The following is a 17187-nucleotide window of genomic DNA, read 5'->3' on the forward strand; positions in this document are numbered from 1 at the left end:
AAAAGGAAAAGCAGGCACGTGGAAGACAAACTAGCTTGGAGAATGAACCACTTAGCCCCTGAGGGGATGGGAGAGAGGGCGAGAGGAAGCAAGCTGTTGTGGGCAGGGAATGCGTCTACCAATTCTGTTGCATTTTGTACCCTCCCAAGCGCTTAGTACAGTGCTCTGCAGTTAGCTCTCAATAATGACGATATCTGTTAGGCGCTTACTACGTGTCAAGCACTGTTGTAAGCATAAATATCGCTGATTGGCTAATACCCCATTTTCTATTTCGCTGTGTTCATTCAATTGTACTTATTGAGTGCTTACTTCATTTATTCCACCGTGTTTATTGAGCGCAGAGCGCTGTACTAAGCGCTTGGGAGAGTACACCTCAAAAATAGACACATCTCCTGCCCACAACGAGCTTGCAGTCTAAAGGATGAGCTGTGTTCATGGAGTATTGGGACAGGCTTCGTGAAGCAGTCTTTAAGAGTTTTCGATCGCTCAGTTGTCTGTACTGGGCACTTATTGCGTGCCAAGCACTAAGCATTGGGGGCGGGGGTACAGTTCTTATACCTATATGATAATCACCTAGGTGAAAATGGGAAACACCGTAAATCTTCATCAGAAAAGCTGACTGGATTTTAACAGTCTGCAAACATATCTTTGGCGAGGTGATGGAGGAAAGAGAAAGGCGAGAATAGGAATCACGGCGTTTATTTCCGTCAAACCGAATACTGAAGCAAGTTCATCGGAGATCAGAGGAACTTGGCATCATAGTAGAGACGTAGCACGGCCTAACGGAAATAGCACGGGACCGGGAGTCAGAGGGACCTGGGTTCTAATCCCAGTTCCGCCACTTGTCCGCTGTGACCTCGGGCGAGTGCCCTAACTTCCGTGTGCCTCAGTCTCCTCATCTGTACAGTGGGGATTCAATACCTGATCTCCCCACTACTGAGACCGTGAGCCCGACGTGAGGCAGGGACTGTGTCCGATCCGTAAATGCTGAATCTACCCCAGCACTTACAATGTGCTCATCACGCGGGATTTGACAAATACAGTTATTAAGAAAAAAAGAGATGCAAAACAAGCTCTGAGAGACGATCAATCGACAGGTGAAAGGACTAAGCCACATTAGCTTAAATGCCATTTTGAAAGGGGGGGGAAGAAGAGGCAGCTCCTTTACGGAAGCTGTTAAATGAAAGAAAGAGGATCAGGGAAAGTAAGAAGGGCTTAGTATTCATAGGTTACATTTCAAAAAGAATACATAGGGCTCAGAAATGCTCAAAAATATTCTCTGAGCAGGGAGATAAGCGGCGCTTAAGGAATGAGCAGAGGGATTGCAAGTAGAAAAAAGAGAAAATACAATGGTAGGGAAAAGGGGTAGACTGGAGGAAGCCAGAAATGCCCAGTTTAAATTGTTCTGTCTAAATGTGAGCAAACGATTACAAAACACAAGTCTGTGCAAATGACTTCCGGAAATGAAACTGAAAGGAGACAGCCGTGGAGAGAAGGGAAACATGCTTCCAACCCCTCATATTTCCCACTCCTGAGCACGTTCGCTGGAAAGGGCTGAGAGTTCTTGGCGGTGTCAAAACGATCAACCGAGGGCTCTTCAGAAATGTTAATCGTCTAGATGTGAGGGAGGGAAGGAAGATCCCAGGAATGATTAGAAAGGCTGTTTGCCAAAATCCCCCAAGATTCTCCTGCTGGAAAGTGACCAGTCATGAAAGGAAATCTTGGGACGGGGACGGGGACGGGGGGGGGGGAGAATCACTGGAAGGTTTCACGGACCACACATCCACTAGACTGTAAACTCTTTAAAGGGCAAGAGCGTGTCTCTTAATTTTACTGATGCTCTCATGCGCCTATTCCAGTGTCTCGTATGCCGTCGGCGATGATGAAAAGACCCCGCCAGAATTGATTATCAGAAACAAATCAAATCATCCGATATAATCTGGCAGTTGAGCATCTGGTCTAGCTACACGGATGAAACGCCTCTCAGTGTCTTCCCACCCAAACCCAGCCTAATTAATTTTCTGTTTAGGGAGTCGCTCATCAAAGCTTTAGTTTTATAAAGGCCGGGCAAAGAAGTACCACCGGTCCCCATGGTGCTATGGATTGGTTCCCCACAATAATTCCAACACCCCCCTAATCCTCTCCAGCTTGTCCATCAGAGCCCATCCGGGGTCTAGAAACCATCTAGGGAGGTGTGATAAAGCCATTCTACTTTCCCGGGATTTAAGGTTCTCTACAGATTTCCAAGATTATAATTTCGTTTGTTCTGAGCGGGCTGGGAGGAAAAAAAAGAACAACAGCCGACGGGCCATTTCCCCATGTCGCGGTAAGATCGAGGGCAAGGAACCTATCTGCCAACTCTGTCGTATTGTACTTGCGGCTCGGTGGAAAGAGCCCGGGCTTGGGAGTCAGAGGTCATGGGTTCTAATCCCAGCTCCGTCAGCTGTGTGACTGTGGGCAAGTCACTTAACTTCTCTGTGCCTCAGTTCCCGCATCTGTAAAATGGGGATTAAAACTGAGAGCCCCACGTGGGACAACCTGATCACCTTGTTTCCCCCCCAGCACTTAGAACAGTGCTCTGTACATAGTAAGCGCTTAACAAATACCACCATTATTTTTATTGCTCTCCCCACGGTAAGTGCTCAATAAACACCACTAATGATCATGTCACATCAGGAGACAGTATTTTCAGAGAGATCACTGCATTTCCCAGAATCATTAGGATTTAAAGCTTCTAAAAATGGATGAAAACACATGATCTTGACCCCTGCTACAGCAAAGTCCTACTGTAGATACGGTAGAAATTAAACCGCCTCTCGTGCCAACTAGGTTGCAAACATTCAATATTAATAAAGCATTTCACGCCTACAGAAGAGTGTCCTGGGCTTTACCACAGCAAGGCTCAGTGTTGTTAAAATAGTCAAGCACACATTATACGGTTCTTTCTTTGACTTCTTTCCGCAGAAGACACGACGTGAGAAGCCCGAGAGACATTCGATTCAGGAACTCCTTTCCCCCGTGGTCGTTTCCTTGCTGATTTGTACTTCAAACTGTTTAGGAGGAGGATTAGCAAGCTGGGGTTATACATCTCGAGATGACGAGGTGGAATATTCTAATACCAAAGCCTGCTATGCCCTGACCAAACCCGCCCAGGTAAAAGGAAAGCCGCAAGCCCGAGGGAGGACCCATCTTTCGGTGGCTATCGGTCACTTACTCCCCTGCCAGCCCTGTTCTCCCTCCCACCAGCACAGAGCAGCTGGAGACAGGGAAAAGTGAAAATGAAATGGCCTGAATAGTCTCTCGCCTGTCTCCTCCGCAGAAGATTCTACCGAAATAGAGTCCCGTGAGGCCAAATGTGAGCATTTATAAAGGGAGATCTCGGGGGCACAAGGAATAGTTCCCCGGTTTTAGATCTGCAAGCTCAAATGCGGGACAATTTTCATTATTTCATCATCCCCCCGCCCCCACCACCACCACTCAGAACGGTGTATCGTCTGAAGAAATCACCTGAATGTAGATGGCAAAGAACAAGATTAGAAATCTCCCGAAAATTCTTAATCGTCCCTGAAGAGTAGCCACCATAAATCAAGTACGCTAAGCGACCTAACCACCGGGGTTTCAGACTAATGAGAAAAATAGCGCTCCTTGACGATATCCTAGGAAAAAAGCTTTCTTAAAGGAGAAAAATCAAAAAATACTGGCAAAGGAAAAGAGAAGCACGTACAACTTTCCCACATTCGAAGCCCTGCTGGAGAAATGGTCTAAGGATCGGGGAATTTCTACCCAGAAATCTGCGGTACCTAATGCCGGAAGTTTTTCACACAAACTGGTCGGGGTTGACTTTCACCTTGAGAGTGAAAGGTGGTTTGCCACATCGCTTTCTTTTAAGGAGTCTTCCCTTCGGCCCTTCAACAGAAAACGATCTCAGGTCCTCCCGCGGTGTAACACTGCCCCTTAAAGGTAGCGTCAGAGACACCGAAGAGCTCGCTGACATTTACTGGTATCCTTCCGGAGCTTCCAACCTTTCCGCCGCGTCCGATAAAAAGCATCATTAACATTTGAAAGGGTTGTTTCCGAGTGTACGCGTGAAATAAGAATCAGAAACCACTCTGAGAAAGTGTCCCCCTACATCGCATCTGTCCCTAGATTTCCAACAGACTTCACGGCTTTCCTAAGAAGCGAACAAAAAGTGGCATGGAACAAACGCATCGAATCTCTTACGTACATCCGCGGCGAGAGAGACGAGTACACCCGGGCAGGGCCCGATGGCTAGTCGTATTAAAACCCGGAAATCCTCAGTCTTGCCTCTTCTCTGTTACTGCTTTCCGGCTTAATCCCTCTGGCCCTTACCGCCTCTAAACGGAGACGGCCCGCCGCTGAAGGAGCCGAGACAGCGTCATCACAGCGGTCGGAAAAACCGTCCTGCGGGCGCCACCCGAGGCGGAAGGCCCGAGGACGGATTCAGGATCAGGGAAAATCTGGATGAGACACAACCTGGCCGTGACCACAGAACGGGTGGAGGCCGTTACCGTCCCGAGTCCTCAACGTCGAGGGGGAGGACGACGACGGCCCTCCTCACAGACCACCCCGGACTGAAAAGAATCAAGGATCACGTTTATTTGAATCTCTCTTGAAAATCATGACTGAAGATAAGGATTTCGTTCTCACATCACCAGAGGGAGCTTAAAATATTTCCATGACAAAAAAATAAATTATCTTCGATTGTGAAAAGTGTGCTCGGCAGAAGGATCTACTCCTTTCGTCGATACGTGGGGAAGGCAGATGCCGTATAAAATCGAATGGGAAGAGGGCAGAGAGTGAGTGGAGCGAACAGAACGGGGCAGTCCTCCGAGAAGTTCACAGTTTCACCCCAAGAGCCGCTCGTGTCTTCTGAAGCGCCCCGGGCTCCGGCCCGGCCTCGGTCGGGGATTCAGACCGCGCTACTCGAGCCTCACGTTCGCCTCGTCTTCTGCTTTTTGGCTTGTCTCTTCGCGTCCTCCGGGCCGCCAACGTCAGAACCCGCCTGTCCAAGTGCGCGCACTCCTTGCAGGCGACTAGTCAACTGTAGGAGCAGAGGAATGAGCTGGAAAAGGAAAAGAGGGAGAGGAGGGGAGGTGGGAGGGCGTGGGAGTGAGACTGACCGGAGGAGAGAATCTAAATTCTTGAGCGCGGGGGCGATCGGGTGCCTTCGTAGACGTACGGATATACGGGGATATACAAATATACGAATATACACGGGAATGCACCTCGCTCTGTCACATTCAAACGTCGGTGATACTTTCCCCATACCAACTGGGACTTTTATGAAAATTCCAAACTCCCAGCTTCCTCAACATTTGAAGATAAAAACAGATACAGGGAGACTAAGCTGATATATTGGGGCTGGGCTATGGTACCGAGAAGCCATCGGAGGCTGTGGTGGTGCAGTTTCAGACAGCTAAAATAATAGCTTTAAATGGTATTTGTTAAGCGCTTACTATGTGCAGAGCACTGTTCTAAGCGCTGGGGGAGATACAGGGTCATCAGGTTGCCCCACGTGAGGCTCACAGTTAATCCCCATTTTCCAGATGAGGGAACTGAGGCCCAGAGAAGTGAAGTGACTTGCCCACAGTCACACGGCTGACAAGCGGCGGAGCCGGCATTCGAACCCACGACCTCTGACTCCCAGGCCCGGGCCCTTTCCACCGAGCCAAGGTGCTTCTCACGGCAACCAAGGGCGGGCAGGTTTGAACGCGAACAAATATCCGGCAATCCAGCTGCGGAAAAACCTGAATTCAGTCAGAGTGAATCCTCAGCTCGCCCCGACAGCTCTGCCGAAATGCCATCGCGACCGCGTGAAAGGTGGCCTCCGCTGAAACGAGGCCGTTGCGAGGATGGGGAGGACGCGCAATTCTGGCTAAAGTCAAAAAGTCAATCCGCAGTCTTACAGCTCCTATAAATCCAGCGAGAAGGCTCAGTGACTATTATCTATTTTTTAATGGTATTTATTAAGCGCTGCAAGGCACTGTACTAAGCGTTGGGGTAAATACAAGCTAGTCAGGTAGAACACAGTCCGTGTTCCACATGGGGCCCACAGTCCTAATCCCCATTTTAGAGATGAGGTAGCTGAAGCTCGGAGAAGAGACTTGCCCACGGTCCCACAGCAGCCAAGAGGCAGAGCCGGGATTAGAACCCAGGTGCTTCTGACTCCCAGGCCTGCGCTCTGCCCACTAGGCCACGCTGCCTCTCGGTAGTTTGGACTTCTGCTCCAAACCACATGGTTCTAGCAATCGGTTTTTTATTGAGCGCTTGCAAAGTGCAGGGCACTGTACTAAGCAGCACTTGGGCGTGCTCAATACCACCGAATCAGCAGACACGTTCCCCGCCCGTAACGAGCTTATAGGGGGATGTCAATCGATCGATCAGTGGTATCTACTGAGCGCTTACCGCGTGCAGACCCGTGCGGTACGGACTTGGGAAAGCACAACAGAGACGACAGACGGGACGTCTACGGAACGATCGCTATTTTAAGCGTATTCCATTGACCCCTTTTGGTTCTGTACTGTTTACTGCGGCGCGAAGCCGCGGGCCCACCCGATTTCGTCTATTTCCAACCTCGAGGCCGCAGAGCCATCCCCGCCGCTCGGCAGCCGTCGCATTCGGCAAATGACGGCTAAGCGTCAGACCGAGGACGGACGATCCAAAATAAGCATTCACCCCTGCACTTCATCGGGCGCTTTAGCCATCGCCGGCCCCGGCCCCCGGGTGCTTCCGGTCTCGCGGCTCAAACCCCGGGATCGGCCCTAGAGAAGATTCGGCTCTGAATTCAACGATAATTCCGGAAACGGCTGTGACCGATTTATCCGTCGTACCATCGCGCCCTTTTGAGACCGGGAATTCGAAAATACCCTACCCGCGCAAACGAAACGGCAGGAGAGAGTCGCTTTCCTACCTTATCGTGGTTGTAACCTGCTAGCAGCAGGAGCAGTGTAAGAGGCAATGCGATGTAGGATCCTTGGGCAATATCTTGTTCAGGCAGCTTTCTCTATAAATCCCAATAACCGGGCCCATTAGTCATTATTTTATACACTGCTTTGACTCAGGTCTCTTATTTAACGCGACTACAAGCACTTTGAGAGCATTACCGTACGGATTAGACTGTGAGCCCGTCACTGGGCAGGGATGGTCTCCATCCGTTGCCGAACTGTACATTCCAAGAGCTCAGTACAGTGCTCTGCACCTAGTAAGCGCTCAATAAATACTACCGAATGAATAAATTCACCCGCGGCAAACTAAGCAACTAGGCAAAATACATTATAATGCCCATTTAACAGAAGATTACACTGTTTCTTCAATGATGATGATGGTATCTGTTAATAATAATATTAATAACGATGGTATTCGTCAAGCGCTCACTATGTGCCACGCACTGTTCTAAGCACTGGGGTAGATACAGGGTTATCAGGCTGTCCCACGTGGGGCTCACGGTCTTAGTCCCCGTTTTACAGATGAGATAGCTGAGGCACAGAAAAGTGAAGATAAGCGCTTATTATGTGCCCCAAGCTCTGTGGTAAGCGCTGGGGGCGATACAAGGTAATCAGGTTGGATGTCCCTTTTGGGGCTCACAGCAATAAAATAAAATGTTCCCATTTTACGGATGAGGTAACCGGGGCACAGAGAGGTTAAGTGACTTGCCCAAGGTCACGCTGACGACAAGCGGCGGAGATGGGATTAATGTTGGTATTTGTTAAGCGCTTACTATGTGCCGAGCACTGTTCTAAGCGCTGGGGTAGAAACAGGGGAATCAGGTTGTCCCACGTGGGGCTCACGGTCTTCATCCCCATTTGACAGATGAGGGAACTGAGGCACCGAGAAGTTAAGTGACTTGCCCAAAGTCACACAGCTGGGAAGTGGCAGAGCTGGGGTTCGAACCCATGACCTCTGACTCCAAAGCCCGCGCTCTTTCCAGTGAGCCACGCTGCTTCTCTGTGTGATCAGAACACGGGTCCTTCTGCGCTGGGGGAGATACAGGGTCACCAGGTTGTCCCATGTGAGGCTCACAGTTAATCCCCATTTTACAGAGGAGGTAACTGAGGCACAGAGAAGTGAAGTAACTTGCCCACAGTCACACAGCTGACAATGGCAGAGCCGGGAGTCGAATCCATGACCTCTGACTCCGAAGCCCAGGCTCTTTCCACTGAGCCACGTTACTATAGTGCTCTGCACACAGGAAGCGCTCAGGAAATACCCCTGATGGACTGGTGGATTCCTCACATTGAGGTGTTCCTTTTTCTTTGACTCCCTAAATCCATTAAGTCACGCTGCTTTGTCTGACGCCACCACATAGGAAAGAAGGTCATGGACAAGAGCAAATCTGTGCTCTGCCTCCCAGTGCCATCTTCCAGATCTCCCAGCCCACTCCATTTTTTTAAAAAAAACCTTAATAATGACAAATAATAGCTGTGATATTCGTTAAGTGTGTACTACGTGCCAGACACTGTACTAAGCGCTGGGCTAAATACAAGATAATCAGGTCCCACATGGGACTCACGGTCTAAGCAGGAGGGAGAACGGTAACGGATCCCGGCTTTGCAGATGAGGGAAATGAGGCCCTGAGAAGTTAAGCGACTTGCCCAAGGTCACACAGCAGGCAAGGGGCAGAGGCGGGATTATTCATTCATTCAATAGTATTTACTGAGCGCTTACTATGTGCAGAGCACTGGACTAAGCGCTTGGAATGAACGAGTCGGCAACAGACAGAGACGGACCCTGCCGTTTGACGGGCTCACGGTCTAATCGGGGGAGACGGACGGACAGGAACGAGTCAAGGGATCAGAATCTAGGTCCTCTGACTCCCAGGCCCGGGCTCCTTCTACCAGGCCACGCTGTTTCCCACAGCCCTCTATAAACGTGGAATGGGAAAAGGTTGAAGTTAAACACGGACAACTATTTATCTTCCCCTCACTAGCCCTATTCACCTTTTCGATATTTCAAAGGTAGAGGGCCCCTCGGGATTAGAACTTCAGCCCTCTCGCCAAAGCAGCTCTACTCATCTCACTCTGCCTATCTAAATGACCTTTCTCTGGTAGCTTTGCTGGCAAGGAAGCGCGAAACCCCATTTAAAGCTTCCTCGTAGCAATCCAAATGCTTAGTACAGTGCCTGGCACACAGTAAGCACTTATTATTATTCTCATTATCAAGGGCTATTTCACTTCCCCTAAGGTCCGGATTCGCAACGAGGCCAAAACGGTTCGTCTACATGCCTTACTTTCTGATATCTCCTAACTCCACTGGGGCTAACGGGGATGTCGGAACACCTTCTGCCCCTTCAGGGATCTAACTCTAAAGCCTGAAAAAGGTGGTGGCGCTTAAGTGCTCACTATATGTGTGCCAAGCACCGTACTAAGCACTGGGGCAGCTACAAGGTACTCGGGTCGGACAATGAACCTATTCCACGTGGGGCTCACGGTCTAAGTAGGAGGGAGAACGGGCCCTGAATCCCCATTTTACACACGAGGAAACTGAGGCCCAGAGAAGTTAAGAGACAGCAGGCGAAGGCTGTAGGTGGCTTCAGAACGCAGGTCCTTTGACTCCCACTAGGACCACTAGGTCATGCTGCTTCCCTGAAAAGTTCGTTGCCTCTCTAGAGTATGATTATCATCATCATCATCAATCTAAATCGGCAAAGTGCTTGACTGCCATTTTTCCTAGACATTCCTCGCACAGTAACTCCAGGAGGCAACATGGTGGCCCTCGATTTAGAAACTCTAAGAGGACTTGACCCCAGTGTCTGTGGCATGATCCGAGCTAGGACCAGTCTGCCTTTTCTGAATTAACTTCCACTGTGGTCCCGACTGGCCCGAGGCAAGCCTTTCACCTGGGCCGCGCGGCCACGACGACACCGCTCCGTCTATAATCCAAAGGTTCAGTTTGGAAGATCTTCTGGAAACCGAATTCGGGTCCCGTGCGGCTGATGCTTTCTAAATTCTCTCACGGACACTGATTTGCTTATTAAAATATCCCCTCTCACTTACCGTGGGGTTGAATATCAAAGTAACGTGTTTGTGGTATCCGGTGGCGGTGAAAGAAACCTGCGGCAAAGTGTAATCGTACTGGGATTTGGACAGAGTAGAGTCCAGTAACACCACGTAATTCTGCGAATGAAGAAGAAAAGTCGCGGTCAACAGAAACGCACGGACTTGGACAACAAAGGAACATTAAAACCAGTGCAGCCTTGCTGGCTTAGGCCCACGGGGAGTGGGCCGGTGTGGATACGGGCCAGGACGGGAAGACGGGAAATATTTAATCACTGGTCTCCACACGTTGGGTGAAAAGTGGAGACAGCAAGTCAAAGGCTTTACCTGAGCCAGTCATGATGGCCAAAATCTTTTGAAAGCGAGCCTCGCTGGGTAGGAAGGAGACATTAATTAATTACTAATGGCATTTGTTAAGCGCTTACTACGTGCAGAGCACTGTTCTGAGCGCTGGGGTGGATACGGGGTAATCAGGTTGTCCCACGCGGGGCTCACATTTTTTAATCCCCATTTTTACAGATGAGGGAAACTGAGGCACAGAGAAGTTAAGTGCCCTGCCCAAGGTCACACAGTAGACAAGTGGCGGAGCCGGGATTCGAACCCACGACCTCTGACTCCCAAGCCCGGGCTCTTTCCACTAAGTCACGCTGCTTCTCTAAGGAGAAAGCTAACAGAGAGTACATTGGAATTCACAAGTGACGTTAAATTCTCAGATTAGTATTACGTTTGGTTTCCAAAAGAGATTTTAAAAAGCACAGAAAGCAATAAGCGTTACCTCTCCATCTCTAAGCAGTGGTGGGAAATGGAAGAAGAGAGACTGGCCTAAGGAGACGGTCTGAATTGGATTGTCAAGGTTTTCACTTTTGTAAAGTTTTACCTGTGAGGGTGAAGATGTGAGAGAAGGGAAGAAAGCATTTAGAAGCACTTCTAAACTGGAAACGGGATAAATACTTCATATGTCCCTCACATTTTCGAGGGAAGAAAAGCACCTTAAAAGCTCCAATATGCCAAATAAAAAATTGCAGATTCAGTCAGGCTATTTACGAGATCCAACACGGTCATCTGAGGCCGGACAAAGCTGAAGTTCACAGAAGCCAGAGATTGTCGGACAGACCCGTGCTCACCAGTTCAAATGTAATCCCCCCCCGATATTTGCTAAATCTTGAAAAGTGCTCTGATTCTACTTTGAGCAACCTCCCCCCTGCTTCAAGAACCAGTTTGGTTTACGATTTCCAGTTTATTTTTCTTGAGGCTAGGGGCCGGTTTTCCACACTCAGGAAAATAGGGGAAGGGTAGAGGATCCAAGCAGAGGCCTGGCAGACGCTCTGCCCTGCACCTGCCCAGCTGGGTTGCCAGAAGAGCACTTCCAGGGGGTCCGGGCTATCGGGCAAAGCAGCGTCAGGCATCACGCTAAATGAAAGACGAAATTCACGAAGACATCGCAGATAGGCGTCCCATAAAAGCAGGTGTGCCCTCTTTTCGCTTTGACAAGGGGTCAAACCTGGGGTGGAGCACTAAGGGAGAAGGCCATGAGGTGGGTGGAGCTTTAAGGGGATGGGTAAAGGAGACGGGGGGAACAAAAGGGAGAAGCTGAGGTACGGAGAAGGAGACGGAGGGAAAGAGTGGCAGGGAGAAGGGGAAAAGGTACCAAACGCTCTAGCGGGTCCAGTGCCGAGCCGGGGCCACTGGCCGACTAAGAGGCCACGGCTCGGGGCTGGAAGGCAACGCTCGGTCCATGTGGCCCCAGGGGATTTACAGAGCGGTCCCAGTGGCTCTGGAGTCTGGGCACCCACATCGCCAAGAGGGGACCCTCCTCCCGGCTGTTCATGGAAGGTGGGGCCCCCTCGGTGAAGTTGGTGACCGTCCCGTCCTCGCTGGCCTCTGGGACCGTGAGGAGGAGGAACCCCTCTCCTGACGCCACACCCGATGAGGGTGAGGGAAACTTGTAGGTGACAGATCCCAGACTAGGGAGCCATTCTTGGGGGTGGGAGGCGACACGCGGCGGAACGGATGTCGGGGTTCGTTCATTCGGTCGTATTTACTGAGCGCTTACCGTGTGCAGAGCTAAGCGCTTGGGCGAGTACACCAGAACAACAGACGGACAGATCCCCTGCCCACGACGACCTTACAGTCTAGACTTCCGCGAGTGACTGAGCTGGAGAAGCGGCGGACGCCTCTAATTCCAGCCCGCTCCGGGATAAACAGTGGCCGGGGCTTGGGACCTGCTCTTTCTCTTCCAAACAGTCAATCGATCATATTTACGGAGCGTCTCCTGTGAGCAGGGAGCAAAATAATCCAAAGAGCCGAGTTCTGGTTCCAGCCCGAGCCCCCAGGCTCACTTCGGGGTCCTTCCTGGCTCCAGTGTGGAGGAGAAGGGCCAGCTGGGGCCGCCCAGGGAGCTCAAAAGCCGAAGCCGAAGCCATCAGCTTCATCCCCTCCTTAAGAATCCCGTGGAGACGACCGCCCTTCTCTCTTGCCCCCAGTGGAGCTGGACCCGCCGTAATTCATCTATTTAGATTAACGTCTGGCTCCCCTTCTAGACTGTAAGCTCCTGGTCAGCAGGGAATGTGTCTATTTATTGTCATACTGTACTCTCCCAAGCGCTCGGTACAGTGCTCTGCACACAATAAGCACTCAATAAATACAACTGACAGACTGGGTAAAACGATGGTACATCAAAGCCCCACACTACTATTCTCCTTTCTCGCTCCTGCCCTCTTAGAGACAAAAGCTGGAGAAAACACACATCTCTTCAGATAGAGGCCTTTCTGCATTTCACTACACTCCTCAGAGGATCTCAAAGCACTTGGCAAACATTTCGGCCCAAATCTTTATCTCTTCCAGGAAAGCAGGCCGAATTTGGAACAATTCATCGTGAAATTAACTTGCGGTTTTCGGCCCTAGTCGACTTTGATTATCCTGCAGTTTCCCTTTACCATCTGGCCGAAGACTATCTGCTGAGAAACACGGTCTTCTGAGACTGGATCTGTTTCATTTCAAAAGTTCGGCAACTAGTCCCAGTTGTAAAAATTCTGACAATGCTGTGAATCACCGTTATTTAAATCTCAACCTTAACTACCGTAGCATTTTACAGCAGGTTCAACTTCAATAAGCAGTTTGAAACTTAATTGGAACCTCCACAAGTACCAGATGGGCTCTAATAAACCCGCCTCCCAATTACCTGAAAGCCGAGGAAAGGCAAATATTTAATAAAGGTAAAAAAAAAATGTGGACTCAGACTTACCCACAGTGAAGGAAGATGCTCAGAGGAAGTGATCACATTCCCACTCAAGTCAAACTGGTTGATCTGCCTAAACGCTATGATGTTCACATCATCGATGTCACTGTTGCCAACCTGACAGGCATAGGAATGATTACACGATCGGGAAGAGCTGGATAAAATCAGTACAATCAGCGGCAACCGCAGCAGCAGTAGTAAAATGCAATGTACGCAGGGAACACTTGGGAAAGGGAAACAGAAGCCTGCCCACAAGGAGCTTACAGCGACAGGGGAACAAAACTTTTATTGCTTAACGGCCCTCCTGGCATCTGCTTCATTTCCAAAGAGGTGCTTTCCTCCACAGCCTGGCCAAAGTTGCGAACTCGCCACGACGACAGTAAACGCGGACTGGTTTGGAAAACGGCGGCGCAATCCCAGGAATCTCTTTTCAAACGCCCAGCCGCCGGCAAAGACTGAATTTGCTAGCCCCCAATCCAGACTGAGAACTTGGCAATCCGGGGCCACCGTCTCCTCCCTCACAATTGCGCGTTTACTGTCAAACAGAATGCTGAGATGCCTCTCCTCTGATCTGTGCCCCATGTCCTAACTTGCGATCGAACCCCGAACAGGGGAGGAAGAGACACGCGCTGAATGATTCCTGGCTTTTCCCTTCGCTAAAGCAGGTAGTGGCCCTCGGAGAATCGGTCCGGCTTGAAGAATGACCTTCCCTGCCAACAGACTGCCCATCTAACAGACGGCCAATTGACCTTTGCTGGGTGTCAACAGATAAGTGAGAAGAGGTGAACCTGGACTTTTAATGATAAGAAGAAATCACGCAGCAAAAGTGAAGGGCTCCTTTGCCATCCTAAACCAGAACTTCAGAGTTAAGCTCTTTCCTGAATCTGATCTGAGCAGCCGCTTTCAACTAGTTCCCTCGAGAACAAGGGGTTGGATGATGTGGGTTTTGGAGGGAATAGAAGATCAATCATTCCGGTGTCTTGTCTGAAGAAATAGCTGAAGTGCCGCTTCCCTTAAACTCCCTCTTATTCTTCCTTGGGGGAAGAATAATTAAACATTATTCCAGAGGTTCCAAATCATTCAAGAATACGAGGGGGAGGAAGTGTGGCCTTGGGGAAAGGTCACAGGCTTGAGAGTCAGAAGGACCCGGCTCCTACTCCTGGCTTTGCCTCTTGTTTGTTGGGTGACTTTGGGCAAGTCGCTTCATTTCCTCTGTGCCTCAGTTACCTCATCTGTAAAATGGAGATTAAGACTGTGGGGCAGGGACTGTGTCCAACCCAATTTGTTTGTAACCACCCCAGTGCTTATTACGGTGCCTGGCACAGAGTAAGTGCTTAACAAATACTACGATTACTATTACTACAATTACTGCTATCATTAGGAAGTCGGGAGACCCAGGTTCTGATCTCAATACTACCGCTGGCCTTCAGGCATATTATATTTAGCTACCCAGTGCCTCGGTTTCCTCATCTGCCAAATGGGGATAAAAAAATCCCCATGTCCCCCCTCCTTCTTGGATTGCGAACGCCATGTTGGACAGAGCCTGGATCTCCCCTGATTATCCTACGTCTACCCACAGCGTGCAGTAAGCACTTAATAAATGCCGTCGTTATGGTGACGATGATGTGATCGCAAAGAGTCCCCTGAACACAGAACACTGATCCAGGACACAGACAGCACACAGATCTCAACGCTTTACCTCAATCACGCGATGTTGAGGGAGGGCCCTTTCTATGTGATCGTTGCCTTCGGCCTTGAGCTGAACATGGTACACGCACCCAGGCTGCAAACCAAGGAGAAACCTTAATCAAAGGGAGCTTGACACGGGCATGGCAAACAGGTGCTCTCAGAAATACCTAAAGCCCTCATCTCTTTCCTTCAACGCCCCCCCGCCCCCACTTGTTTCTGTAGTTTTTGCGAGAGATGGGGCAATTTTATTTTATGGTCTACAGATGCGCACGCACTTTGCACTGTGGGCACTGTACCATTTCCCAATTACTACTATGCTGAAAGCTCTGGGCTTCTGTGGCTTTTCTGCCACCGAACTAATAACTGAGACCAAGCAGAAAAGGAGTTAGGAGAAAAGGGAACAAGACAGGCCGTGTGGAAAGTATAAATCCACTGCTTTGTTCCACTGGAAAGGGGAGCTTCTCTTTAAGGCACGGTTCCAGTTGCTCTATATCGCCCACGTCTTACGACTGCGACGACCCACCGATAATGTCTGTCATTCCTTGGGCGTGGTGCCCGGTTACACACGTTCTTCACAGGTTTTAGTGCTAGATACCCTGTAGATCATAACTAACTCCAGGCCTAAATTCCCTACAGAGTGATAAGAATATGAATTTGGGTCAGCGCTGTCTTTTTTTTTTTTTTAAGGTTCCCAACTAGGACTTCGGAGCCATAAAGGGAAACAAAATGGAAGATCGGCCAAAAGTTGATGCCCAACCATTTCAGTAAACTGAATACACAGACTAAAGCGTGTGCCGGAGTTACGCTGGCTTGAATGCTTACCAGTAGCCCCCGTAGTCTGAACTTCCCCTCTTCGTCGGTTACGGTGTCTTCGCCGTAAATACCGCAGTCATTCTGACCCACTGCTTCCACAGAAACTCCTTGCTCAGGTTCCCCATTTAAGGAAGAAATTGTTCCATAACAACTACCAAAAGACAGGAGAAAGGGCAGGATAGTAGACCACTCTGCGCTTCTGATTTTCTAAGATGGTGAAAAAACCTCCGAGGAGACGGATGCCCTTTTGTTTTCACATGGGACAAAGAGCATAATTTAGAAAATAAGGGCATATTGAGAGGAATCCATCTTCCAATAACCCAGGTAAATCCTAATTAAGCTATTCTTTCTCAACTCTTTCCTATTTGGCCTTTCCAATCATTTATACCGTTTTACTTCCAGTGGTCATGCCCTCAAATTTCTGGTTAACATTCTGAAAGATTCTGCAAAAGTGAGGCTGTTTTTTGCTAAATCGTGATCTATATACCAAAGGAAAGACAAACCCATGCCCCATAAATCCAGTTTTTGGGGAATCCCTTCAATCTCCAAGCCCGCTCCTCTGGATAACGATGGTAAATAAAACACACTCACACACCTCCACTGAAAGCAAGTTTCCTCTCACCGTGATCCAGGCCACCCAATTTAAAAAAGCAAGCTCTTCCAAGGCACATTTTTAAATTAGACATTTTAGCAAAAACTGACCCAGGGAACTGCTGACTGCCCTTTCCTCCTGCCATCCTAGATTTAATTAGTACCGTAAAAAGGGAGAGCTAGAATAATTATTCTAGGTCTAATCCCAGTAACACCTACTTAGCCCGTTCCCGGATGTCCATCTGGTTGGCTCCAGCGCTACTTACCTATAAGCCGTCCTGTGGCCGGTGATGGTGATTTTCAGATTCTGGCCTTCCTGCACCTCAATCATTTGTGAGGATGGCTCAAAGCGAAATTCTTTCATCATGGGTTTAAAGTAATACTGCCCAGGGCTCTGTCAGAAGACACCACGAAACCGAAATATGCTTTAGCGCCACACAGAATATTTCAGCAACAAGTCTCTTGGCCTTCTCTATGCCATAAACATGGCAATGGTGCCAGTTCTCTGGGGTCTAAAATGGACACGTCCACCTCCCCTTCCCCTCCCTTGCTAGAGAAGCAGCGTGGCACAGTGGGGGAAGAGCCCGGGCTTGGGAGTCAGAGTTCATGGGTTCGAATCCCAGCTCCGCCGCTTGCCCGCTGTGTGACTTTGGGCAAGTCACTTAACTTCTCTGTGCCTCAGTTACCTCATCTGGAAAATGAGGATTAAAACTGTGAGCCCCACGTGGGACAACCTGATCACCTTGTTTCCCCCAGCGCTTAGAACAGTGCTTTGCACATGGTAAGCGCTTAACAAATACCACTATTTTTTTTTATCTTTTTTCTCGTTGAATGAATTATTAT

At 49.4% G+C, this 17187-nt stretch overlaps 1 protein-coding gene across 3 annotated transcripts in view; it reads right to left on the minus strand.

The window, feature by feature from the left end:
- The window catches only part of LOC100087236 (nodal modulator 3), a 55512-nt gene that overhangs the window by 369 nt on the left and 37956 nt on the right, over nucleotides 1-17187 (minus strand). Inside the window, exons 24-31 of one of the 3 annotated variants that reach the window (XM_029058223.1) lie at nucleotides 16611-16738; nucleotides 15763-15904; nucleotides 14951-15034; nucleotides 13258-13368; nucleotides 10789-10890; nucleotides 10014-10133; nucleotides 6932-7024; nucleotides 2604-3050 (exon numbers count right to left, since the gene is read on the minus strand). In XM_029058223.1, coding sequence (XP_028914056.1) covers nucleotides 3000-3050; nucleotides 6932-7024; nucleotides 10014-10133; nucleotides 10789-10890; nucleotides 13258-13368; nucleotides 14951-15034; nucleotides 15763-15904; nucleotides 16611-16738 — 831 coding nt within the window. In that variant the 3' untranslated portion in view covers nucleotides 2604-2999. Of the gene's footprint in view, nucleotides 1-2603; nucleotides 3051-4593; nucleotides 5084-6931; nucleotides 7025-10013; nucleotides 10134-10788; nucleotides 10891-13257; nucleotides 13369-14950; nucleotides 15035-15762; nucleotides 15905-16610; nucleotides 16739-17187 lie in introns of those variants that run through there. The other 2 variants (XM_029058222.1, XM_029058224.2) reach the window with 2 other exon arrangements.

Source organism: Ornithorhynchus anatinus, chromosome 2 (genome assembly GCF_004115215.2).
Source record: "Ornithorhynchus anatinus isolate Pmale09 chromosome 2, mOrnAna1.pri.v4, whole genome shotgun sequence".
NCBI lineage: Eukaryota > Metazoa > Chordata > Mammalia > Monotremata > Ornithorhynchidae > Ornithorhynchus > Ornithorhynchus anatinus.